Here is a 25,242-nt window from a genome sequence, read left to right as displayed (position 1 = left end):
CCTGTGGTCAATACACCTAATAATGCCTACTCTGCCTGAAAGTCCTTGCACCTCCTCCACAAAGCCTTCAGCTTCCTCTGGTCCAGTGGATAAGATAGTTCTGAGCCCCCAGACCCATCCTAGGGTATGCACCCCCTAGAGGGCAAGGTGGGTTCCCTTGGGGCCCTAGCCAGTAATCCGACACAATGGGGTAGACAGTGAATGTCCAGGAAATGGAAGGCCAAAGAGATGAAGACCGGCCCACTGCCTTTGTATACAAAACACTCGTTACACACAGTAACACTTGTTAACGCCCTGCACTCAGGCTGGACTCCAGAATGACTCGCACGGCTTGGCGATGGACACTGGCTCCAGACCACAGAAAAGCAAGTTCAGTCTGCGCCCTGGGTGGGAGGGTTTCAGCACCAGGGAGGGGGTCCAGGATAGTGATGACGACCTTTGTTAGACTGGCCAAGCAACATCAGGCGAAGCCATATCAGCCTCTCAACAGTTGGTCTGAACCCAATGGGTAGGCACAAACGTGGCCAAGGTCACTCACTAGCTCTGCACCTTGGGCAGTGGGTGACATTTCTCTTGAACGACCAGCATCCATTACTCTTGCTACTAGTACCCCCCATTTCCTTTGAGAAACCACTTCTCCCGTCTCAGCCTTGTGCTCATTGGCTTTATAGACTGGTTTGGGATGGCACGGAACCCCAAGGCCAATGAGACGGGGGTTTCTGCGAATAAAAGGATTCCTCTCTCCTGTGAGCCTGGAAAGGTTCCCTTTCTTTTCCTGGTCAGTACTGTGTGAGAATGACAGGTCTAGAATCATGGCAGTATTCTACTACACAAAGGGACAAGCCACTTTGTAGGGCTCAAGAACGAAGTCACAACTGCACAAGATAGGGCAGAGAAAACTAGGGATGCTAAGACCAGCCCTGCTGGATGTGCTGGATCAATCCTAACCGAGGCTCCCCAGCTGGCATGTTCAGGTACGTGAAATTGTATGAAGCCAGTTTGATTTTTCTGACCCCTGGATCCAAGATTATCAAGTGATGGTATGATGCCACTTACCTCAAAGGCATCCTATTAAGAGCTTTCCTTTCAAAGTGCGGTTTGTAAGTTGTTACTGTTTGTCCCCTACTCACCATCCCCTGGATGCTAACAATGCTTCTTCCCCAGGCTCTCTCTCCCCAACCCTTTCCCAATCAGACAGGTTCACAACTTCCAAACACATCATTCAGAAGTTTTTAATAAACAACTTCATTATAAAAACCTTTTTTTGAAAATGTAATTCTGTAAAACATTGAAAAATCTACTTTAACAAAGATCCGCCCTGTGCATGTCCTAATGGCACTTACATTTTACAATTAAAAACCTTGTTTTATATAAAGCCAAAAATACTCCAAGAGGTTATTCACTGTGTTTACAAAGTGCTAGAAGGTTTTTGTCTTGTATTTTTCTCATTAAATAATCTGGCGTTACGAAAGAGTGGCTCCGAAGCCTTGACCACTGGGGGGGAGGGCAGGCGCATGACAAGTGGTTTCAGGAGTCCTGGTGCCGCGGATTCAGAGGTGGAGAGGTGCGTATTCTTACATCCGAAGAATCAAACTGGAGTACTTCTTCATACCCCTCTACTCAGGCACTAGTTAGCATGGTGACTCCTCCTGTCAGAACCACAACGCTCCTTTCCCTTGCCACAGACCCTACTCTCCAGTGGTGAAGGTCACAGCCAATTCCTTCCACAGCAGGTTCAGAGCTCCAGGAGAGGCCAGGGTGGGGTCCCAGAGGAATCTGGACTTTCCTGGCCAACACCTGCCTAAGGCAAAGTTTATTACATAAATATCCTTGTTAAAAAGCAAAATATTGATCCTGTACAATATAAACTGTTAAAAAAAAAATCGTGCTTACAAATAGCTCCTAGATAAGGGGGGGGGATTGGGGAAGGGGTGGAGAAAACAGCTATCAAAAAGAAGGGTGGGGAGGATTTAAAGGACTACTAGGGGAAAGTTTAGGGCAGTGGGAGAATGTCAACTTAGGACAGTATCTACGAGCAAAAAAGTAATCACACCTGCTTCCCGGATTTCCATTAACAAAATGCAATTTTTAAAAGGTTGGGGGAAAGAACTCATTGGTGCTCCTTTCCCTACCTCTCACCTCTTTCAGATGTGCACAGATCCTTTGCACTGACACAGCTGGGCATGTCATTCCCTGGCCCCCAGGACTGTACTCCACGCTGACCAGCTACTGTGCAGGGCGGGAGGGGCCTGTCCCCTGTTCAGGGCAGCTCGCTGCTGACAGAAGTTGGAGGAGGTGGTGGGGAAAGGGGACATCACCCTTTTCCTGGTCCCTGTTTGGTCTCTGCCACATGCTATGGCTCCTGTCCTGGGCGGATGCCCCTCAGGCTCTCCTGGCTTCAGTAAGGGTACTGAAGTGGGTTTGGTACTGAGTGTAGGATAAAGCTATTCTTATCCTTTGAACAACCAGACCAATGAGGATTTTTTTTTTTTTTTTTTTAATTATGAGAAGGGAGATTTAAGAAACAGCTGGGTGGCTATGGCCCACCACCCAAAACAAAAACAAAAACAAAAGATGAAGGCAGATGTTGCTCTGCACCAGCAAAGTTCACAGTGATAGGGAAATTCCTCGTGGCTGGTGAGGGCACTGAAGGAAGGGGAAAGGAGGGACAAGATGGAAGGGGGGGGCAAGGCCCCAGCTACACATTTTACATATTTGCTTTACCTGTCCTATGAGTTTCTCAGCATTACTAATGGGGAGAGGATTCAAGGATCAGGGAAGAGCAGGTAGAGGAGGGGACTCCTCTAACAGCCTGAGACTATTCTGTGGCCAGAGGCCCATGTGCCTCCGTAAACGAAGGGTGCAGGGAAGTGGGCAGAGGTGGTGAAAGGCTGCTGGGTCTAGTGGTGAAGACCAGAGACAAGGAGAACGGCAGCACTGAGTCCTGCCTGGATCCTCACATCCCATTTCCTGGGCTACGAGCCCCAGTAACATGCACAGCATGCAGGAGGTGGCCGCGTACCAAGGGGGACGCTTTTAAAACTAAACCTTAATCAGTCCCTGGGACTCACAGAAACTAATTTTTAGAAGCAAATCACCTAGTCTGATTCTAACCTTGCCAGACATTTTTATATCTGGTTTTGATTTTCTTTTTTTTTAAAGGTATCCCAAGCTACCCTAAATCAAAACATGCTTATGCACTCCGCATTGCTTCCAATCAAGGGGTAGGAGGCTACATTTTAAGGCTTTCACCTCGAAGAGTACTGGCCTGGGCTGAAGCAGAAGCCTGGGTCTTGAACCTGCTCAGTTCATGACGACAGACCAAGGTGAATTCTAGACAGAAAGGGGAGAGGGAGGACTGGGAGGGGGCTGAGGCAGTTCCTTGGTAGGTTATCCTGAAACCCTAGTGGAGAAGCCAGCACGAGGCACCCGCTGAGAGAAGTGCCCAGAAACTGCTGGCTGCAACTGTAGGAGTTAACAGTAGAGAGGTAGAAGTGTGTTTCTGAATCAGAGTGGAGGTGTCTCAAGAGGGTCCCACAGTGGTGGTTCCCGAGCTCCCATGCACAACTGAGATGAGGCTGGGACAGGGTTCGGCGGGGCAAGGGCTGCGCTGTCTGTGGCAGAGAGCCCCACAAGTCAGGAAAGAAAGCTTGCTGAGTACTGAGGCGGCCACAAGAGGAAGGTGGCAGTTCTCTGATGAAGAGCAGAGAAGCCTATGCACAGTGGCCCTGAGTCCAAGGGAACTGCAAAGTGGAGGAGACACCAGGGACACTGGGTTAAGAAAAAAGTTTGGTGTGGGAGGCAATGATGTACCCATAGCGTAGGACTCAACTATCTGCCCAGTCCTAACTTTCTGATAACTCTTCTTCCAATAATTCCACAAATGCCTGGAAAAGGGAGAGGCAGGAGACAAATGAGGGGTTCATACTTCTTCTTTGCCATTCACACCAGCCTCGAACCCAAGTCCCTCTTCTAAGATTAATAACAACAGCTCATGATGTTTAGGGTGGGGGTGAGGGAACGGGGAGATGATGAAGTGGGCACGCCTTTCGTTTCTTCCCCTCTCCGGTTCAAAAGGAAGATGAGGGGGTCCGGATGTGAACTTGGAGACAAAAAGAGTTGCAGACCTGTGAGAAAACTGCTCCAATCTTCTTGCCTGTCGCCTGCGGACAATGCTGAGGAAGGCAGGAACAGACACAGTCATGGAAGATGGCAGAGACTGAAGCAGTCCAAAGTCAGTTTATTTCCCCACAGGGGAAAAGTGTGACCTCAAGTGAAGAGAAGTCAGCAAGACCTGACTCCGCCTTGTAAACAGGGCTCCAGTTAACACCAGGTACCAAATGGGTCTGGCTGGTGCCAACTGGAATGGACTGATGGGAATGAATTCACGGTGTGTAAACAATGTTCACTGCAATCATTCTAAGGCTAACAGTTCGGCAAGGGAGGTGAAATGGTGTGTCTGAAGCGACTGTGTAAACGGTACCGTTGCTCGACAACACTGACTGAAAATGGAGGTGCCGGTACAGGAGGGATAGGGGTGGTGGGGAAGAATAGAGGCCCACTCTCCTTTCTGCCCATTAGTTGGAAGCAGGTGATGGAGCCAAGTGACCCTCTCCAGCAGGGCCTGACCGATTGCTCTGGGGTCTGCAGGTTGGGACAAGAAGGTGGGCTTCTTGAGCTATTTCTCTCGAGGTCATCCGAAATGAAACCCTGTGTGTCTCCAACAGGTCTCCCCCTTCTCCAAAGAGGAGGAGGTTCGGACACTTTGGAGAAGGAGAGGGCTAAGTGTGGCTGCCGATTCAGATAAAAAAAAAGTAAAAATACCTGAAGTCCTATAGTATGCGACCTTTTCAGGGAGTTGGCGCTCAAGGCTCCTCCTGGAACTGATACTGGAGCCTGAGACCCCAAACCAAGTGCTCGATACAGATACTGGAATTTTTTCTGTTTGAACCCAGCTCTGAAAGCTCAGCTGCCTTCACGGGGGATGCAGACAAGATGGGTAGTGAGGCTCTCCGACAGAGTCCACGCCTGAGCTGAGGGGCCTCCTTGGGGGCTACTGGAATGCCTGGTGGAAACGAGGCAGAGTGGTGGTGCTCAGGCCAGAAGTGAAGACAGGAGGCAAGGAGTGCAGAGGCCCGAAGTTCAGCGGTCCCCCAGCTCCTGGGGAATCTTGCGGCTGAGCTTGCAATGTGGTGAGCAGGGGCTGTGCCTCAGCCTGAGAGTAGCCCATGACCAGGCCTCCTGTGGCCCCGGGTGGGTTACACGAGGGCAGGTTGAGTGGAAGAAAGCCCAGTAAGTGGGAGAAGTCCACATTAGCAGCGCAGAGGGCCTCAGAGAGGTTGGCGGGGCTCTTGGTGAGCAGTGCTTCATCTAGGAGGGCCGCAGCTGCCGCCGGCTGAGGTGAGGCGGGCTGGGGTTCAGCGGATGAGAGAGACAGGCTTCCAGGAAGCTCCGCCAGAAAACTATCCACCTCCACTTTGGGCAATTTGTCGGGCAAGTATGAGGTAGATCCAAGCTGGTATTTAGGAGGAAGTTGAGCTGGAGAAGAGATGGGGGAGGATTCCAGAGGGTAGCTCATACCCATGGGCAGCGTGTTGTGTACCAGGGAGTGTGGCACGCCTGCACTAGGCATGGAAGGGATGTGGGCGCCGTACATGCCCATGGGCAGCATGCCAGGGAAGGCCTTGGCACCCATCATGTCCCGAGAGGCCATACACAGCACGGGGCTCAGCTCTTCCTTCACGCTGACTGTGGAGCTGCAGCTGAGTAGGCCTAACATGTCCACTGGCTCTGTCTTGATCTTGAGCAGCTCCTGAGAGTGGCTCTTCTTGACATGCCGGGTCAGGTGGTCCTTGCGGCCAAACCGCTGGGCACAGTACTGGCACAGGAAGTCCTTCCGGCCTGTGTGCACCACCAGGTGCCGCCGCACATCCTTACGGGTATAAAACCGCCGGTCACAGTGGTCACAGGGGTGCTTCTTCTCCTTGGCACCGCCCGCTACCCGGCGGGAGTGGGCCTTCAGGTGCTCCAGCAGGGCTTGGGTACTCTCAAAGGTCTGCAGGCACACCTTGCAGCTGAGGTCACCGCTGCTGGCCGCATGCATGGCTAGATGGCGCCGGTAGCCCAACTTCGTATTGTAATTCTTCCCGCACTCGGAACAGTGGAGGGCCTCTTTGTTGGGGTCGTGGGTCTGCAGGTGGTTCCGGAGATGGTCCTTGCGGTGAAACATCTTATCACAGTACATGCACTGGTGGGGTTTTTGGGCTGAGTGGGTGGCCATGTGCCTGGGGTAGGGATGGAGGAGAGAAGAAAAGAGAGGTCACAAGGGCTGGCCAGACAACCAAAGTGTCCATTAACAGGGAACTGGATATAGAAATTGTGATAGCGCATGCAATGGACTGGAGTGGAATACCGTGCCAACTGTATTCTATAGATATCCTCGCCGACATGCAGGATCACGTATGCACTGCTATTCTTTGCAGCATTGTAAAAAGTAGCAAAACATTGGGAACACGCGAAGTGTCTATCAATAGGGAACTGGTTAAATTATGATTAAGTCCCAAAAATGACTCAACTTTTTAAAAAAATAAGGCAGCTTTCTATGTACCCACAGGGAACAAGCTCCTATGATACAGTAAGTGGGAAAAAGCAGTGAGACACGAATAGTGCATACAGAACAGTACTATGTACGTGAAAAGAGGGAAAAGTTTCCTTGCATGTACTTACAATATTTCTGGAAGGATATATAAGAAACTAAAAATATTGGTTGCCTATGAGGAGAAGAAATATGTAGTATATAGGTATGAAGGAGCATTTTCACTGTACACCTTTTGAATTTTGAATTATGTTAATGTTATTTCCCTTTCGAGAAATTATATTTAAAAAATTTTAAATGACACAATAAAGGGAAAATGAAGTGTATCGAAACTTCCTGATCTGGAACAATCTCTTAAGATATAGGGGGCTGAGTCAAAAAAGGAAGTTCAGTATAGTGTGTAATACAATCCCTTGTGAAAATAAAAAGGGAAGAGAATACATGTTTGAATGTCTCAGAAAGGACACACAAGAAACTGACCCGTTGGTTGCCTTTGGGGAGAATAGTGGCTGCGGGTGTTAGGACAATTCATTTTTCACTGCATGCCCACTGTACTATTTAAATTGTTTGCCATGTAAACCAGCAACATTTAAAAAATATTTTCATGGCATGGCACCTCAGTATCCCTTGGTTTACCTGCTCCCATTTGGCTGCAAAGCAGCTCAGAATCCAGGAATTACAATTGAGAGCTCCCTTCATACATTCAGAATCAACGCAGCAAGACTTTGAGGGCCCACCACTGGCCAGGCCGTGTGAGCTGTGCCATAAACCTTGCTCTCCATCATACCCTGAAGCACAGGGCAGCCCCACCCCCATCAGTAAGTGGCAGAAGTTGAACTGAAATACAGACCTTCTTGAGAACTGGGTTCACCGAGGCATGCCACCACTGTCCCCATTACCCTCATGCTCCATGACTGCTCGCGCCTGAGGGTTACTAATGACCTCCTATGACATAACTGACGTGATACTATAAGACAGGGAGGCGCCGAGTGATCCACAGTCCACTAACCTGTTTGCAGGTGAGAAAACTGAAGCCCAGAGGCTTAGTAATTTACCTAAGATCATACGGTGACTACGGAGGGAGACAGGGCTCCTGCCTCCTGGACTAGGATCTTCCTTGAAGCCTCCCACTGACAGCCAGCCTGTCGCTAAGGTAGTGTAAGAGGACAGCCCCAACTGGAGCCCACCTAAGCCACCGCAGCACACAGAATCAAAGCATTCCTGAGGACCACAGAACTGTCGTCAGGGCAATCCTGCTCACATGCTACCCTGTTACCTGTTTTAGTTCCTTCCTGTCAACTGTTTTCCACACAAGGAACTGAGGCTTTCTGTGGTTATCTTGTTGGTGTGTCTCCTTGTTTGCTGTCTGTCCACACTATTAAGATAGTAAACTCAAGGAGAGCCAGCACCCCCATCTATTTGTGCCTGGTATGCAGCAGGAACTCAATAAATCAGAGTTTGCTAGATGAATGGATGAAAGACTCGGCATCAGGCAGTCTCTCTTGTTCCTCTGACGGAAAGGCAAGGATAAAATCACAACTGCTTCCAAGCAAGCCCCCGTCCCTTCAGAGCTGCTCTGCCGTGTCTGCTTTACACCATTTTACATGCCTTTACACCATTTTACATGCTATTTCACTTTCGCAGGGATTCTTGGGCTTACAAGTTTCAGGAAAGCCATTGACCCCGAGGACGCCAGGACTCTACAGACACGGAAGCCATCATCTTGTGTGGGAGGCAGTTCAGCAGGGCAGGCACTCACGGAAGGATCTAAGAAGCTGTGTGACCTTGGGTAAGTTACTTCCCCACTCTAAGCCTCCACTTTAAAATTTACAGATTAGACCACAGGGTCACCTTTTTCTTCTAAAGTTCTGACAAATTCTTAATTTCTGGCTAAAATTGTCACTCTTATCTGACAGGGGTGGGGAAAGTAGTATTGAAAAAAATGCTCAATCTAATTTGTTTATGGCTGTCTGATATTGTATCCATCATATTCTAGTGTTTGAATAAAAAAACACCACCATTATTTTTTAGTGAATGACCTCAAATGGTTGGCATTCTGGGCACACTTAGGGGACAAATTAACCTCTCCTCTCCCGCCACACTCAGTGGAGTCTCTCTGGCTTTGTCCTCTGGGAACCTCAAGGCAGGAAGACGTATAGGAGTGTCACCTACCTATACAGCTTGTACTTGGAAGCAAAAGCCTTGCCACAGTGCAGCTGAGGGCAGCTATATGGTCTCTGCTCTGGATGGGGGAGGCTGTGAGGCCTCAGCTTCTCCCCATTTGAGAAGGGTGTCCCCGAGATTTCACATTGGCACTTCACTTGACTCTCCGCCTCCCGGCCCCGAGGCCTGGGAACTAGTTTCCAGCCCACTTCCTCCTCCTGCTTTGCATCTTGAATCCAGGGGGGGACGCTGGTGAAAAATGTGGTCATGGCAAAGCTAATGGCGAAGGGCCATGTTATTCAGAAAGCCTCCCCATCGGCTCCACACGGGCTCTCTGCTCTGTCACAGCCTCCAACGCAGCCTTCAGAAAACAATCTCTTCACCTGAAACATCAGAACACCTGGTGTTAGGGAGCCCCAAACCATGAAAACATGGGCTCTAGAGGCAGCGAGATCCCCGTTCCAATCCAGCCCTTCCACTTAAAAGCCATGTGACTTTCAGCCAATTACTTACTTCCCTGAACTGTTTCCTCATTTAAAAAATAGGTATCATAACCTCTTAAATCATAAGCATGTTTTGAGGATTAAATGAGATAATGAATATAAAGCATTCAGCAGAAGGCTGGGCACCTAGTAAGTGTTTAGGGGTAACCATTATTACTAGTACAACCTGGGCTAACAGGAAACAAGATAATCCGAGGAAGTAAAAGCCCTAAACTCCAAACTTTCTCTTCTAACTTCTCTTTTACATTCTTTCCACTAAACTTAGAGATAGCAGCTCCTCCTCCTCCCCTTTACCACTACTTTCCACAAGACTCCTCCTCATGGAAGTGCTAAGGAGCAATAAAATGTCCAAAAGGCAACAGAGAAGGAGAAGCCTTTACTTAGGAAATTTACACCCTGGAAAGTCAGCCCTGTGCCAGATGTGTTTTTTAGCAGTGCATCTACATCAAGAGGTTCTGTCGGAGGCAGCGATACACACATAGCACAGCCGGCATTTCCCCTAACCCCGTACTGCCCTCCACCACTTCTCTGGGACTCACGGTCTTCGGCACAGACCACGCTTCTTTAGCAAAACCTGTCCAATACCCCAAGGGGCTGAGTGGTCCCTCCTACAGATCTCATGGGCACATGCATTTCTTCATTACGAAGAGGTAACACACTTGCATTAGAACTTAAGTCTCCTCAGCCAAACTCTTATTTTTTGAGGGCCCAGAGCACATCCCTTTCATCACCTAGCATCTACAGAACCACCCTCAACTTTCTTTTAGATGAGTAAATTAGTCATTGAAAGCAAGCTGATTCTCCTGAGCTTAACGTATGCTCAGGAAGTTCTGGTTTAAAGTGGGTTTACAGCCCTTCAAAGTGTGGAGCCATTATCTTGAAGTCTGATCCTTTCTCTTGTTGAGTAGAGGGGTGAGGGTGGGGGGGGTTGCAGCAAGGTGACACAACTTCTTTCCTGACATCAACTCAGAGGAAGAGAGGATGGGAGTTTCGGTCCTGACTCTCAAAAGGGGGACGACGACAGACATTCACACTCACAAGCCCATCACAGATGACCAACTGCACTTCAACTTGCTATAACACGGATTCCTTTTGAAGAGGTCACGCCAAAATCTGGTCATGAGGCTTTTCCATGTGGAGGGAGCAAAAGGGGTTTGCGGGGATTGCCCACAAGAATCTGGGGAGGGCTCCAACCACACAATCCAGCTGTGGGCTACAGAATGCTTGCTCAGCTCATTAGCGCCTGCTGCTTAGTGACCATTCATCCAACAGATTGGCCGTGAACGAGATGATGGGATCAGCAGGTTCATACCCCAGAGAGCTTTGCTCATCATTAACGTGAGCTGCGTCCTGTTCAGGAACCATTCCTCTTGTTGAAGAAATATTGCAATGTAATATGATAAACATTTCCCCATCACGAGTGCAGATTTGCCTAGAAAGATCTGCACAAAGGTGGCTGCATTTTGCATGAGTCATGTGCTGGGGAGGCGTAGGTAGCACTAAAAACTAGTCCCACTTGAGTCTTCAAGTCATGGCATATTTACCTGCTTCACTATAAACCTCAAAGGGCTTGCCATCTCGCTTTCATTATTTAAGGCCCCCACCCCTTCACAAGGGTGGAATTACCTGTTTGTAACACCAGCAATTATGCATCTTGGAATTGGGTAGACAGCAAGCATGAGTTTGAACATCTAGTTTGCAGGGAATTTCCCCTACCTTCAAAGTCAAATTCTGTTCCCCTTGATATCTGAAATCATGCACCTCAGCCTCTGGAAAGCTGGGAAGGGCAGCCAGAGGGAAGCAAGTCGTATCACTCTGGCTGCTGTGAGAGGGGCGCCGAGCCCTGGAAATTCCACACAAACTCAGAAAGAGAGCAGCACGTCCCCAGCCTCCCACACATCCACCTCATATGTTCTCCTGAACAAGCACAAACAAGACAGAGCAGTTCAGTATGCTGCTACTGAAAGAGTGAGCAATGGGCTTCTAGGAACAGGCTGGCGGGGGCTCAGAAGGGCTCACGAGGTTGTACTGATAGAACCAGAGGAGGAAGGCAGCAGCCATGTGCTTGCCTTGCTCTGCACTGAATGGGGCTATGGCTTTAAACAGAAAACAGCCAACACCCGGATCCTATTCCCCCTAAGCTTTTAAGAAAGCACAGCAGAAGGCCTTACCTAAAGTACCTGAAAGGCGGCTGGATAACCGAAGCTGCTAGTGTTACCTTAGGAACCCTTTTGGGAATCTAGGCTCTTTTCCTCTGTCCTTTGTCTGCAAACTCCTCTCATCCAGAAAGATTCCTGGGCTTCTCTCACATTATCAGGCCTATGCCTTCAGACTTCTTCCTCAGCAACTGTCAAAGAATTCTACTTCTCTTTCAAAGCTGCTCTTCTGGTCTCACATGCTAACCTTAACAACTACAGAGAAGCTGACAGAACCTGTTCCCATAAAACAAACACAATCTCTCCCTCCCAGTTACTGGTGTAACTTAGTAGATTTTCATCCTAAGATTCCTCTGGCGCCTGATCTGAAGGGGGTAGCGTGGAAAGAACCTTGGACTTGCTATCAGAAGCGCTGCCTCTTACTGGCTGTGAAACTAAGGGCAGGTTGTTTTGTTTCTCTGAACCTGTTTCCTCAATTTTTAAAATAGAGATTTATTCTCCTTACCTACAATATTCTCGTGAAGGATTGAGACAGCACTCTTGAAAGCATCTGACAAAATGTGTGCATACATGCAGTGCTGTCTCTGAGCTCTAAACTGTGTCTCCCTTCTACATGGGGCCCGAGTAGTACTTCATTTTTTCCCTCCTTTTAATGTTGCTGCTCAGACCTCAGAGTGAGTTTCCTTCCCTTCCCAAGACCTCCCCAAAATGCGGCCTTCCCCTTTTCCCCTCGCAATAAACCTCAGCACATCCCCTCTAACCAGTCCCCTTCACTTTGCCTCCCTCCAGCACCGTATCCCGGGCCAGAGGTCTTTCTCAGGAATCACTTCTCTGAAGGCTCCGCACCCCAAATACAAACGCTTGCTGAAAACTCAGTATGGCTGGCCCTCTTGGGAAGCTGAAAGGAGACAAACTGCTCCCGAGCCTGTCTGTCCCCTGTTGGGAGCCATGCTGCCTGCTGCCCTCTGATGAAACTATAGTTTTTATGGTGTTACATCATCTCGATAGAAACTGTGTTCTTTCTCCATTATTAGCCTGTTTCCTCATCTGTAAAGCTAAAAATACTTACCTCATGGGCTTGTTGTAAGGATTATTTTAGTCAGGTATGCAAGCGGCTCAGCACAGGGTTTGGCTTGCTGTAAGCACCCAACAAGAGGCCGCTATCGGCTTTGCCTTTGCATTGAGATGCAAGTTCCCACCTTCTACTGCCACACTTGAATTCTCCCAGCCCTCCCCAGAAACTGTTGGAAAATAGCCCCCCTGCAGCAAGGAAAGGGTTAATCTCTCAGTGCTCTTAACTAGAGAGACCCAGAGGATTAACAGCTCCACTTCAGTGACTACCCTAAAATAGCTTTCATCCCTCCTGCCCATGAGTTACTCGGGGATCTGAAGAACTCAATTCAACACCTGCTGAGGAGGAAGCACGTCCTGGAACGTTCCTTGGGGTGGATAGAATCTTCCCTTAAGCAGAACCCAAAATAGCAATTGGGAAATTATAAATAGAGTTAAAGGAAAAAACCAGGTCCTGACCTGGGCACCAGAAACAAATCCAAAAGGCACACTGACTGGCTGGAAAACAGTGCGAAGGGAAGGGGGGAACGAGACTAGCTGCCTCCTTCACTCACTTTCTCCCACACACTCCACAGTGGTGGGAGAATTAAATTACAGGGAGGCTGGAGAGTTACAGTCTCCGTGACTTGCATCACTCCAAGAGACATCAAACTGGATTAACAGGGGCTGAATTTCTTCTCAGGCTGCTACTTCTTGTCTGCATAGATGGGCCCTCTCTGGAGTCCCTTTGATTCGCTATTTCCTCTGATTCTCGCTGCCTCCCACTCCTGAGAAGGCCTTGAGCAAATGGCTGCGACTCACTACAGTCCCATTTTCATGAAGAGGAAACCTGATGAGACACCCCCCCCAATCCATCAGTCTCACGTTGGGTTTGTGGTGGGGAGTGGATTAGAAACCCAAGGCCAGACAGACTCTATCACAGCCCCAAGCTGACAGGAGGAAAAACACACAAGCCAGGACACACTGGCAGGTGAAAGCACCAACTCCCAACACCAGTTGTCCCCTTATCTTCCACCTTACAGGTGCCTTTCCTCCACCAAGCGGGGGCCATAGCGTGGGGATGGGTTTGCCGGGAATAGCCTGGCTCCTCCAGCACCTTCTAGACCATCCCACTGTGTGGTGGGAAAGGTTCAATTTCTCCGGGGTTTGGGAGAGATAGGAGGGGACAGCTGCCAGGAAAGGGACAGAAATTCAGGGAGAAGTCTGGAAGAGATCTCAGGGATGGGAAGGAAGGACAAGTATGGTAAGGAACCAAGAACAAGCTAATTGAATCTCTAAGGGACCCCTCCCCGCAAAACAAATAAATAAGAAGATAAAAAATAAATTAAAAAGAAGAAGAAGAAAAGAAAGAAAAAAGAGATTGGGGATTATAAGGGCTAGAAGTTTCCGGGGATTGAAGATAGTCACAAGCGAATTCCCCGAATTAAAAGAGTCTCAAAACGGGTACTTGGATGGAGGATGCTTATTTGGGTTCTCCAGAACCAGGTATTCGAGGGAAGCCTCCAAAGGGGTTATGTGGTTCTGGAAGATGAAACCGAGGATAAAGAGCGCGCTATTTGGAGCAGGAAAGGGGGTTAAGTGGGTCTGGGTAGGCGTGTCTGAGGGGAGGGAGCAGGTGCAGCTTATCTGCGCCCCCCAGACCCGGGTCCCCAGTAAGGTTAGCAGCGCGTTATCTGAGTCACCAGGGAGCCTGGGGGTCGCGGGTGGGGGACCCTCCGGGCTGCGTCTCCAGGTCTCGGAAAGGAAGGGGCCAGTGGGGTTTCTTCAAGTCCCCCAGACCCAAGTATCGGGTCCCGGTAGAGTTTTCGTCACCCTGGGGCCTATCAGGGCCCAGGCTGACGCAGAAGGGGGCCCCGGTCGGGGGTGTGGACGACCGCGCTGTGGGGCCCGGGAAGAGGGGCGCCACTGCTCCGGGTGCCGGTCGCGCGGGAGCAGCGAGACGGACTCCCGACCCGCTCCCCACCGTCCCAGGGGGCCCTTGCCGGCACTCACCGCGCTCCGGGCCCCGCGCTGCGGGCCGGGCCGCGCTCGGGCTCCGCCAGGCCCGCTCAGGCCCCGGTAGTGGCGGCGGTCGGGCCATTGTGCGGTGCATTGTGGGAGCCGCGCGAGCGGGCGCTCGGGTCGTGGAGGGGGCGGTGCCGCGGGCTCTATGGTCCCGCCCGCCCGCCGGCTAGAGCGGCCGGGGCGGCGCGCGGGCGGCGCGCGGGGACCGCCGGGAGCGGGGCGGACGCTCGCGCCCCTTCTTCCCTCCCCGCCTCCGCACCTCTGCGCGCTCGGGCTCTGGAGCTGACATGGGCGCCGCCGCGTGGGCATCGCCGCCCCTGGCGCTGCGTGTGTCTCTCCTGCTGCTACTTCTGCCGCTCCCGGGGCTGCCTGCGGGCTCCTGGGACCCGGCCGGTTACCTGCTCTACTGCCCATGCATGGGTAAGGCCTCCCGAGCCCTCTGATCAAATGGGGAAACTGAGGCCCAGAGGGGCGAGAGTACTCCTCTAAGCCACTTCTCTGAGGCTCCCACAGACACCGTGACAGGTCCAGGAGAGAACTCCAGCGTGGTCACTGAGGGGGCCTCTGTCCAACTTTCCATCTGGCAGATGAGAAAACTGAGGCTAAGAGAGGTTAAGTGTCTTGTGCAAAGTCTACGTTAGCCTGGAGTCCAGTAAATGGAGTTAGTGGGGTAGGACTTGATGTCACTGATTCAACGCTGGCTCTGGGTGATTGTCATTCATTCAACAAATATTTATAGGGCGCTTACTCTGTGCCCAGCCCTATTCTCTGCTCTGGGGATATGGCATTGATAAGAGAAAACTCCCTTGTGGAGCCTTTATTTTAGTTGAGGAAGGCAGATATTAAAAGATAAACAAAAAATAAGCGATTACATAGTATCTTAGAAGAGGATGAATGCTACGGGAGAATAAAATAGAGAAAAGTAGGGGAGAATCTAAGGGCCAGTTGAGGGATGCAATTTAAACGGTATGGTGAATCATCACTGCGGAGGTCATACCTTCTTAAAATCCTCCAGACTCCTTACTGTGATGACTTGGCCCTCTGCCCATCTCCACCATTCCCTTCTCCCTCACCAGGTCCTCCAGCGGCAGCCACACTTATCCCCTTTCTGTTCCTCACACATACTCAGGTTCTGGAGCCTGTGCTGTTACTGCCTGTGCTATGCCCTCTGCCTGGAACACCCTCCTGTTCACTTCTGCCAGACTAACTCTTTCCCATCATCAGGTCACAGCTTAAATGTCACCAGAAAGGACTTCACTGACCTCCTTATTGTTTTCCCTCGCCAAACTTTTCTTCATTTCTTTCTTGAAATTATCAACATTCATCACTATATATTTGCATGATTCATGTCTCCTTAGCTGGACTGGGAATGGCTTGAGGGCAGAGAACTTTTCTTTCTTGCTCACTCCTGTATTCCAGGACCTAGCAGAGAGCCTGGCACATTGTGGCCTCTCGATAATATTTGTGGAATGAATGAATGGATGCTAGTTATAATAAAAAGAATTGGACAGGGTCCTTGCACTTGAAGCATTCACAGGCTGAGGAAACAGCCATTACAGAGGCCAAGAAGTGGGAAAGGACATTCTCAGAAAAGTGAAGAACCATTAACTCAAATCCAATATGAGAGGCAGAGGAGAGGGACTGAGTGTGGCAGTGGATTGGTGAAAGGATCCCAGTGAATGAAGCATTGGAGCTGCCCTTTCTTGTGCGGGGGAGTGGAGGTAGAGGTGGAAGAGCACTCCTGGCTGAGGGAACAGCAGAAACAAAGGCATGGGTTGGGAAAGTGTAGAGTAGACGTGTAGAGCATGTTTGGTAAACAGCAAGGAACCTGGAGTGGCTGAGGCAGAAAGGGTAAGGCCTGACGGGCCTTTTGACTGTCAGTCGTGGGAGTCCAGACTTGATCTCTGATCCCATGCTGCCAGCTCCCCTGGCCCTCTCCACCCCTGGCTCCACATCCATTATGAGCCCTGCATTTCCCATGCCCTTGATGCCCCAGGCCTCACCTCTCCCACGATATACCATTTAGGGCGCTTTGGGAACCAGGCTGATCACTTCTTGGGCTCCCTGGCATTTGCAAAGCTGTTGAACCGCACCCTGGCTGTACCCCCTTGGATTGAGTACCAGCATCACAAGCCTCCCTTCACCAATGTGAGTATCTCCCTCTGAGTATCAGGCTCTTGTCTATCCTTCACCTCTGTTTGACCCCAAGCCCTTCTCTGGGCTTTACCTCGCCCTACTCCCATCCAGAACTGTCTTCCCTGGAATTACAATGAGGAACATTTATCCATTGCCTGCTGTCTGCCACGCACTGTTCTGAGAACTGCATGAAGATCAGCTCTTTTCTCCCTCATCAATCCCTACGAGGAAACAGGTTCAGAGAGGTTAAGTAATTTGCTGAAGGTCACACAGCTTGTAAGTGGTAGAGTTGGAATTCAAGCCCATGTCTGTCTGATTCCAGAGCCTGCGTCTGAACCTAGAGCTCCATTTCCAGCCCTGATTGGTCCCACCCTCTGCATCCCATTGGTCAAGGGGTCATGGGTGGTAATATCAGTTTTGAAAGAGAAACTGAAGCCCAGGTTAGTTAAATAAGGTGTCCAAGGCCACACACCCAGGAAGTTTGGCTTCAGTGCCGCCTCTCAGCGCATCAAGGGGCTGCCTTAGCATGGTGATGCTTAGCATCCTCTAATTCCTTGCTCGTTCTTTGTGTCTTCCACTGGTCTTGTGCCTGTCTTTGTTCACACTGTGTCCGCAGGAGCCTGGCAGTAGGAACTGAATTCATATTTAATGAATTGACTTTGAAAGTTTTTAATAAACTTCAAAAGGTTGGTTGATAGATGGGCGGGGGGGGGTGGGGGTAAGGGGAAAGGTGAGGGGATTAGAAAACAATCAGTAACCACAAGATGGCCACGGGGTTTTGAAAATTAATCTGGGGAACATAATTTAGTGGTTACCAGAGGGTAAGGGGGTTGGGGGGTAGGAGATGAGGGTAAGGGGGATCAAATATATGGTGATGGAAGGAGAACTGACTCTGGGTGGTGAACACACAATGTAATTTATAGATGATGTGATACAGAATTGTACACCTGAAATCTATGTAATTTTACTAACAATTGTCACCCCAATAAATTAAAAATAAATAAAAAATAAATAAATAAAACTTCAAAAAAAACAAACAAACAAAAAAAAGGTTATATTTAGTATATACAAAACACTGTATTTCATTCTCAAAGTCTTTTGTCTGCATAGGTTTTATTTTTTCTTTCGCCTGCCTGTATTTAGAGAGGTTTTTAACAGTTAGAGGTTAAAAGCCAGAGTACCTGAGCTCTTAGCCTGGCTTGGCCACTTACTAGCTGTGTAGCCTGGGTAGGGTCCTTGACCTCTTTATGCCTCGGTTTCCTCATCTTTAAAGTGGGCTGGTAATAATTGTTGCTACCTCCCATGATGACTTAGTGATTGTGGCATGCCTTGAATGTTTTGTGCCTCTCTCTTAGAAACAGCTGAGCTCATCAATGTAAAATGCTTATGATCCAGGAAGTCCTCAGGAACTGGGAGCCATTGATGTTCTGATTGTTTTGCACTCACCATTACAGTTTAGACATTGCCCATTCATCTCCTTTTGGCTTGCTTTCTCTTGCTTTGCCTTCTCACCCGAGAGTCTTTCGGAGTCTCCACTTCTTGCTTTCTTTAGGTTACTCAACCCATCCCAGTCGGGCTCCCCTTCCTCACTGGGACTGTTTTCACAGAGGTCACCAGGGACCTCAGAATTACCAATCCAGGGGTCATTTCTCAGTCTTTATCTCAGCTGACCTCCTGGTGGCACCCGGCTGCATGAGCCTTTCTCCTTCCTGAACTTCTCTACTCCTCCGTCTTCCAAGATGTAGCCTGTTCCTGCTTTAGTCCTGACTTCTCAGCATTTTCCACTTTGTGCTATACGAGGTGGAGGTGGGGGGATCTGCTCTTTCCACCCACTGTTTAAATGTTGGTGTGTCTCCTCTTTCTGTTTGCTTATTAGTTGTGACCTCTAGATGAGTTATCTAGTTTTTGTTGGCTTGGGTTTCTTCGTAAGTAACCTGGAGATGGTTGTACCATATTCCTACTCTTAGAATTAGATGAATAGTCCATGAAATGTGATGAGTACGTACAACACCTGGCGATAAGTCAACACTCAATATATATTAGTTGCTATTATTGCCATTATTTGCTTTGCTATAAATTTCTGTTGATTCTTGTGGTTGTCACTCTTCTCCATGTACCTCCCAAATTTATATGTGTCCCAGACTCTCCTCGGACCACAGGCGTGTGTTTCTAACTCCTTGGCCCTCTAGTCTACTTGGATGTCCCACATATATCTCAAATTCACCAAGCCAGAACTGGACTCGGCATCTTTGCCCTCAAAGCTGTGTCACCTCCTGTATTCCGAGCCTTAGTTTATGTCTCCTCCATTCACCTGGATACCACCACGCCTGGAAATCTAGAAGTCATCCTGCATGCTTCCCTTTACACTCTACTTTGCCTTTCTTGACATTTTCTAGCCTGTCTATGCTGCTCCATCTTCACTTGGACTTATGAGAGATGCTCAGAAATATGTGTTGAATGAACAGACAGTTGAACAAATAAAAAGGACCATTGCAGTAGCCTGGTAATTCCTCTCCGCCCTCTAATCTTACATCGGTACGTTCTCTGCTCCGCCACCAGAATGATCTTTCAAAAAGGAAAGCAAGTCTCATATTATTTCTCTTTAAAATCTTTCAGCAGGACCTTGTTGCTAATAGTTAACAGTGCCTGTACAGACCACAGACTTTGTTCCCAACGTCTGTACATTCGAACACCAGTGGCTCATGCAAGAAGTGTGCAGTGATTAAATCACATTGGGAAGTTATATTCTCATCTTCCCATCTCCCCAAAATTGGAGATTCACAATGCATGTTAGCATATTAAAGGCCCTGATAAGTCTTACAGTGAAGAAACCATTTTTTTTTTCTTATAGTGAAGAAACACAGCATTTCCCAGGCTGGTTTAACTCTCCAGAGTCTTTTTATTGCAGCACCTTTTATCCACCTGAACTAGTGGAACATGCTTGAGAACCCTGACCTATAGGTAATGTCTAAATGTTATTCCGTGGTGTTCTAAGAATTCCTTTTAATCTAGGAAAACACGGAGATTAATGTCACCACCATCCACGTACCCATCAGTAGAAGTGATAATCGTTAATATTGCTACAGTGTTACAGATAAAACTGTGAAAAGATCAGATCTCTCTTGGCTCCTGAGACTAATCCTAATCCCTCCCCCTCACCCCTAAAGGCAACCACTATCATGGATTTAGTGTCTTTGGTGTGACTTCTTCTAAGTTCTTTCCCGTGCTGTCATTGTGGCACTGAGCGTCCTTGTACCCGCCTGGTGCAAAGTGCAAGAACTTTTCTAGTGCAATTACCTAGAGGTGGTGGGAGGAGCATTTTAAATTCCATTAGATGCTGTAAGAGTACATTCCAAAGTGGTTGTTCCAAATGTACGTTTCTACTCCAGCCAAGTACAAAAATGCCCCTTTCCCACATTCTTTCCAACGATTACAGTTAAGCTTTTAAAATTTTGCTAGTCTCACGGATGAGAAGTGACGTCTTATAATTGTAATTTGCTTTTCCCTAATTACTAGTGAAGTTGCATATCTTTTGGGTGTATTGGCTATTTGGGTTTCCTTTGCCGCGAGTGGTTCACTCCTATCCTTTTCCTGTATTTTCTCTTGCATCATTTGTCTTTTTTCTGATAGATCAGCAGGCATTTTTTAACACAGGAGATATTACTCTTTGTTCTTTAGCTTGCAGATATCTTTTCCTAGTCTGTCTCTGTCCTAATTTGTTATCTTTTGCCAAAAGTTTTTCATTGGCATATAGTCCGAGCTGTCTGGGTCTTGGAGTATATGGTTTTGTTTTTTGTTTTTTATATTGGGGAACAGTGTGTTTTTCCAGGACCCATCAGCTCCAAGTCAAGTCATTGTTTTTTAATCTAGTTGTGGAGGGCGCAGCTCAGCTCCAAGACAAGTTGTTGTTTTCAATCTCATTGTGGAGGGCGCAGCTCACTGGCCCATGTGGGACTCGAACCGGCGACCTTGATGTTCTGAGCACCTCACTCTAACCACTGAACGAACTTGCTGCCCACCGGCAGCTCAGCTCCAAGCTCAAGCCATTATCTCTCACTGGCCCATCTGGGAATCGAACTGGCGACCTTGGTGTTATGAGCATCAGGCTCTAACCACTGAGCCATCCAGCCGCCCCTGGAGTATATGGTTTTAACAAATGTCTGCAGAAAAACCACTAGGATATTGAGGAGTGACCCCTGCCTCTCCATTACTCCCTTTTCCTGTAGCTCCATGTGTCCTACCAGAAGTACTTCAAGCTGGAGCCCCTCCAGGCTTACCATCGGGTCATCAGCCTGGAGGACTTCATGGAGAAGCTGGCACCCACCCACTGGCCCCCTGAAAAGCGGGTGGCATACTGCTTTGAAGTGGCAGCTCAGCGAAGCCCTGATAAAAAGACGTGCCCCATGAAGGTGGGTCCTGTGGGACTGGTGGGCCCTTTTTGCCTGTTCCATGTCCTCTGTGACACTGCACGAAGACATATGGGGGGGAGGGGTAGGCATCAGAGGGCATAGAATAGAAATATGGAGACTTAAGTCCCATTTCTGGCATTTGTCGGTGGTATCACCTTGGGCAGAGGACTTTGCTTGCTCTGAACTTTTATATCTACCTACAAAATAAAGACGCCAGTCCCTGCTCTGTCTCACCCATAAAATGTCATGAGGGCCAGGTATAAGAGTACTTGTAAACTGTAAAGTGCCACATCAGTAATAACAACTAATGCTCACATGGTGCTTACAACACGCCAGGTACCATGCTAAGAGCTTTACACATATTAACCCACTTAATCTTCAAAGTGCTCCATGAGGAAAGTACTATTAACATCCCCATTTTAGAGACAGGACACTGAGTATGACAAAGAGGTCCAATATTTTGCCCAAGGTCATATAGCAAGCAAGTGGTGGAGCTGGGATTCAACCCTAGGTAATTGGACTCTATTGTCCACTCTCCTGACTTGTATACTTTCCAGCCTCACAGCAGGTAGACAAAGAAGCTATTGTATTTTATCAGTAGAAATTTATAAATTTCTGACACTTTGGGACTGAGACAGTCTTCTCTGTTTTTCAGCTTATGCTGAAGTCTCGGGAGAGTAGTTGGAGGAGCCATGAAATTTGAGAAAGGAGACTGCTTATAGCCCCGACACTGCCCTCATTTGCTATGTGAACTTGGGCAAGTGCCTAACCCTGTCTGGGCTCTGGTTTCCATCTTAAAAGATGCATTGGATTAGCTTGTCTTGAAAGTCTTTCAGAGCTCTTAACCAGTGGCCCATATCCAAGGTCCACTTCTCCCCCAGACTCACACCAATGCTGCAGGGTCAGTGGGATGGGCATTGTGAGCACGAAAGACTCCTTCAGACACTGTGGTGAATATCTGCTAGAAACTAGACCAGATGTGGAACTGCCCTCCTCAGGCCCCAGCCCAAGAATTACAAAGTGACATTCCTAGTGGGCCATCCTCTGAGGGTGTTTCAGCCTAAATCAAATGGCCCAGGATTCCGCCACCCATAATTCTTTGGCCCCATCCCCAGTTGGCTTTCCCTCCCCCTCAGTAAGCCTTTGACCACTCTTCTTTCTGCAGGAAGGAAACCCCTTTGGCCCATTTTGGGATCAGTTCCATGTAAGTTTCAACAAATCGGAGCTTTTTGCAGGCATTTCCTTCAGCGCCTCCTACAAAGACCAGTGGATCCAGAGGTATTCGGAGGGCTTCGGGGAGGGGCATGGGCATGCGGCACCTTCCTGGCCCTCTCCTCCTCTACCACACCCTAATACATGAGACCAAAGGTGCGGCCATTCTGTCTGCTGAACTTGGGATCCTGTGTGATCTGTTCCCATCTGAACACCTGACACAGTGGGACATTGACCAGCCACGAGGTTGAGGAAGAGCTTATCAGCCGATAAAGGATGTCATAAAAAGAATGTTGTGCAATCACATGAGTCCCGATTTCCTCTTCTAGGCGTGAGAATCACTCCTCTGTTACCTTTGTCTTCACAAGGTGAAAATTGGAAGCAGCTTCTAGAGAAGAACAACTTTAGGCACAGACTGAGAAATGATGTCATCCTGATAATAATTGGATGTGCTTTTTTTAGTTGTGCTCCAGTAGGCTCTATTAAGAAAATAGGTTAGCAGGGCATAGGCACAGGCCATGAAATATTTATAGAGCGTCTGTCATGTATGATACATAGTACTCAGAGGCCTGAGGTGCTATATAAAAATGGGGAAGACCCAGCCTCAGCCTTCAGCTAGCTGCTGTCTGGTTATAATGATGATAACTAACATAGTGCACTTGCCCTTGATGCTATAGTGTGGCAAGAAAGAGCGTGGGCTTAGAAGTCAGACTTGGGTTAGGAGCTCTAAGGAGTTTATGAATTCATGCATGCTCACAGCATTTAGTAGGCCAAAGACAGACCCAGACAAACGAGCACAGGCTCAGAATTAGACAGGACGGAGCTCCGCCCCAGCCCTGCTTCTTTCTCAGGTGACCCAGAGCAAGCCGCTGTAGCTGTCTGGACTGAGTTTCCTCCTTGGTTTAATGGAAGGAGCACTGTGGTATCTGCCTCCTAGTGTATGACGTGCACGGCACATTGTAGGGGGCCAACCAGTGTTAGCTATTGCTATTATTATTTACATGCTTTCTTTAAGCCTTTGAGAACTTTCATGAAGTGGGTATTATCAGTTTCCATTTGACAGGTGAGGAAACTGAGCTCAGTGAGGTTAAATAATTTGCCCAAGGTAATGCAGTTGTTGAGTGGGCAGCTGAGGTCTATATATAAGCCTTTAATATATAATAAGAACTAATATTTATTTATTTCCTACTCTGTGCCAGATACCATTCTAAGTCTTTACTCCTATGTCTCCTAAGGTAATAACTCATTTAATCCTTCCACAAGTCTGTGACAGGTATTACTGTCATCTGTGCTTTACAGGTAAGGAGATTAAGGCAGACAGGACTGAAGTCATTTGCCCAAGGTCACACAGCTTGAAGTGGCAGTCTGGGATTTGAACCCAGGCAGCCTGGGTGGAGAAAATGGCTTTGCCTTTAACAGCTGCCAGATCCTATTTGGGTTGCCTTCGGAGCTAGTTCATGAGCTACTGAGGACACTCAGTTATAGCGGAGTCTAATCCTCTTCATTGTTGATCCCAGATAAGGCAGTCCAATTTAATCACCTACTTCATTCTCCCCATTCAGCTCTGAATGACCTGGACCTGCCCTCAAAGGATGGAGATTTGCCCCTATTCACAAAATGCCAGAAAAAAAGAAAAAAGGACACCAGCTCTACAAGTAGCTCCAAAAGTAATCCAAAAGCCAGGAAAAGCAAATGGTTCTGGTTGGAAGAGGAGGGACAGTACTTTATGCATGCATCAGTTGGGGAATGTTGCTGAAAGACTTGTTCATTGCCCCATAGTCTTTGGAGTTCACGGAGCTGTAGGAATTGCATGAGAGCTTGGGGAAACTTGTGCCTTACAGCCAAATTTTAGCAAAAGGAAGGCTAGTAAGGAAGATGTGGTCCCTGGAGGCAGTTTGAGAGAGTTAGGACCACCTGGGCAGCTTCCTTCCTTCCTTCCTTTCTTCCTTCCTTCCTTCCTTCCTTACTTACTTAAGAAGCACCTCCTGAATCTTAAGCACTGGTCTGGACGCTGGGGATACAGGCAAGAATACGGTAGATAAAGCCCTTGCCCTGATAGAGCTGAGTCTAATGGCAGAGACAGTGAATAAACTTTAACATAAGATAGTTCCAGAAGAAATAGTGCGATGAAGGACATAAACAGGTGATCTGTGATTGGCAGAGCTAAAACCTTAGCTTTGTCAGCTCAGGCTGCTCTAACAAGGTACCACAGACTGGGTGGCTTACACAACAGACATTTATTTCTCACAGTTCTGGAGACTGGGAAGTCCAAGTTCAGGGTTCCAGTACAGTTGGGTTCTGATGAGGACTTTTTGGCTTGTACGTACTGCTGCCTTCTTGCTGTATCCTCACACTTGGCGAGAGAACAAGCTCTCTAGTCTCTTATAAAGGCACTAATCCCATCATGAGGACTCCACCTTCATGACCTCATCTAAACCGAACCACCTTAAAGGCCCTACCTCTTCATACCATCATGTTGGGGATTGGGGCTTCAACATATGAATATAAGGGGGGGACACAAATATTCAGTCCATTACAGACCTGAAGGATGAGGAGCCAGCCATGCAAAGAGCTGGAGGAAGAAGTAGTGCTTCATGGCAGGAGATGGAGAGCAGAGGCTCTGAGGCAGGAGCAAGCTTGGTGTGGCCAAGGGCCAGGGTGGCTGGTGTGGGGCATGAGGAGAGGGTAGGATGTTCCCGTCGCCTGTGGCATAATAAACCGCTCCAAAAGCTAGTGGCTCAACAATAATTTATTATTTCTCAGAGTTCTCTGGGTGGACTAGGCTTAGCCAGGCGGTTCTTTTGTTTGTTTGTTTGCTTGTTTGTTTTTCTGTTTTCTTTATGGAATCCCAACTGTGTAAGTTTCAATCCATGTTAAACATCTAATTTCTTAGAATGAATACCCTTTAGAATACCCACCACAGATTTGGTGAGAGATTGGTTTTTCTTTTAATAAAGAGGAAATGAAATGTAATCCTAATCTCACCATCCCTC

The 25,242-nt window shown here is 48.4% G+C and overlaps 2 protein-coding genes across 5 annotated transcripts in view; one reads left to right on the top strand and one right to left on the bottom strand.

The window, feature by feature from the left end:
* Positions 1-1,216: 1,216 nt before the first annotated feature.
* On the bottom strand, positions 1,217-14,608 carry PLAGL2 (PLAG1 like zinc finger 2). 2 transcript variants are annotated; one of them, XM_033095106.1, is made up of 3 exons: positions 14,481-14,602; positions 8,768-9,141; positions 4,945-6,284 (listed from the first exon to the last, which is right to left on the bottom strand). In XM_033095106.1, exons 2-3 carry the CDS (start codon positions 9,025-9,027, stop codon positions 5,054-5,056), a joined length of 1,491 nt encoding a protein of 496 aa, XP_032950997.1. In that variant the 5' UTR covers positions 9,028-9,141; positions 14,481-14,602; the 3' UTR covers positions 4,945-5,053. The 2 variants fall into 2 exon arrangements, with proteins under 2 accessions (XP_032950998.1, XP_032950997.1); XM_033095107.1 differs by lacking the exon at positions 8,768-9,141 and having other exon boundaries at positions 1,217-6,284; positions 14,481-14,608.
* A 123-nt stretch (positions 14,609-14,731) lies between these two features.
* Positions 14,732-25,242, top strand: part of POFUT1 (protein O-fucosyltransferase 1) — a 28,272-nt gene continuing 17,761 nt past the window's right edge. For all 3 annotated transcript variants that reach the window (XR_004421811.1, XR_004421810.1, XM_033094742.1), the window contains exons 1-4: positions 14,732-14,912; positions 16,519-16,640; positions 20,855-21,037; positions 22,203-22,315. Coding sequence is in view for 1 of the 3 variants with exons in the window: in XM_033094742.1 (XP_032950633.1) it covers positions 14,780-14,912; positions 16,519-16,640; positions 20,855-21,037; positions 22,203-22,315 (551 nt within the window). In the remaining 2 variants the exon portion in view is untranslated. The remainder of the gene's footprint in view (positions 14,913-16,518; positions 16,641-20,854; positions 21,038-22,202; positions 22,316-25,242) is intronic.

This window comes from Rhinolophus ferrumequinum, chromosome 23 (assembly GCF_004115265.2).
Source record: "Rhinolophus ferrumequinum isolate MPI-CBG mRhiFer1 chromosome 23, mRhiFer1_v1.p, whole genome shotgun sequence".
Taxonomy (NCBI): Eukaryota; Metazoa; Chordata; class Mammalia; order Chiroptera; family Rhinolophidae; genus Rhinolophus; species Rhinolophus ferrumequinum.
The sequence above is the reverse complement of the archived record's forward strand: the minus strand, read 5'-3'. Positions and strand labels throughout refer to the sequence as shown.

Bases quoted from the DNA above. Each gene is read 5' to 3' on its own strand.
- PLAGL2 (XM_033095106.1), bottom strand. From the start codon at position 9,027: ATGACCACATTTTTCACCAGCGTCCCCCCCTGGATTCAAGATGCAAAG. The intron at 6,285-8,767 runs GTAGGTGACACT...TCCCTACCCCAG, and splicing joins TCCAAGTACAAGCTGTATAG to GCACATGGCCACCCACTCAG.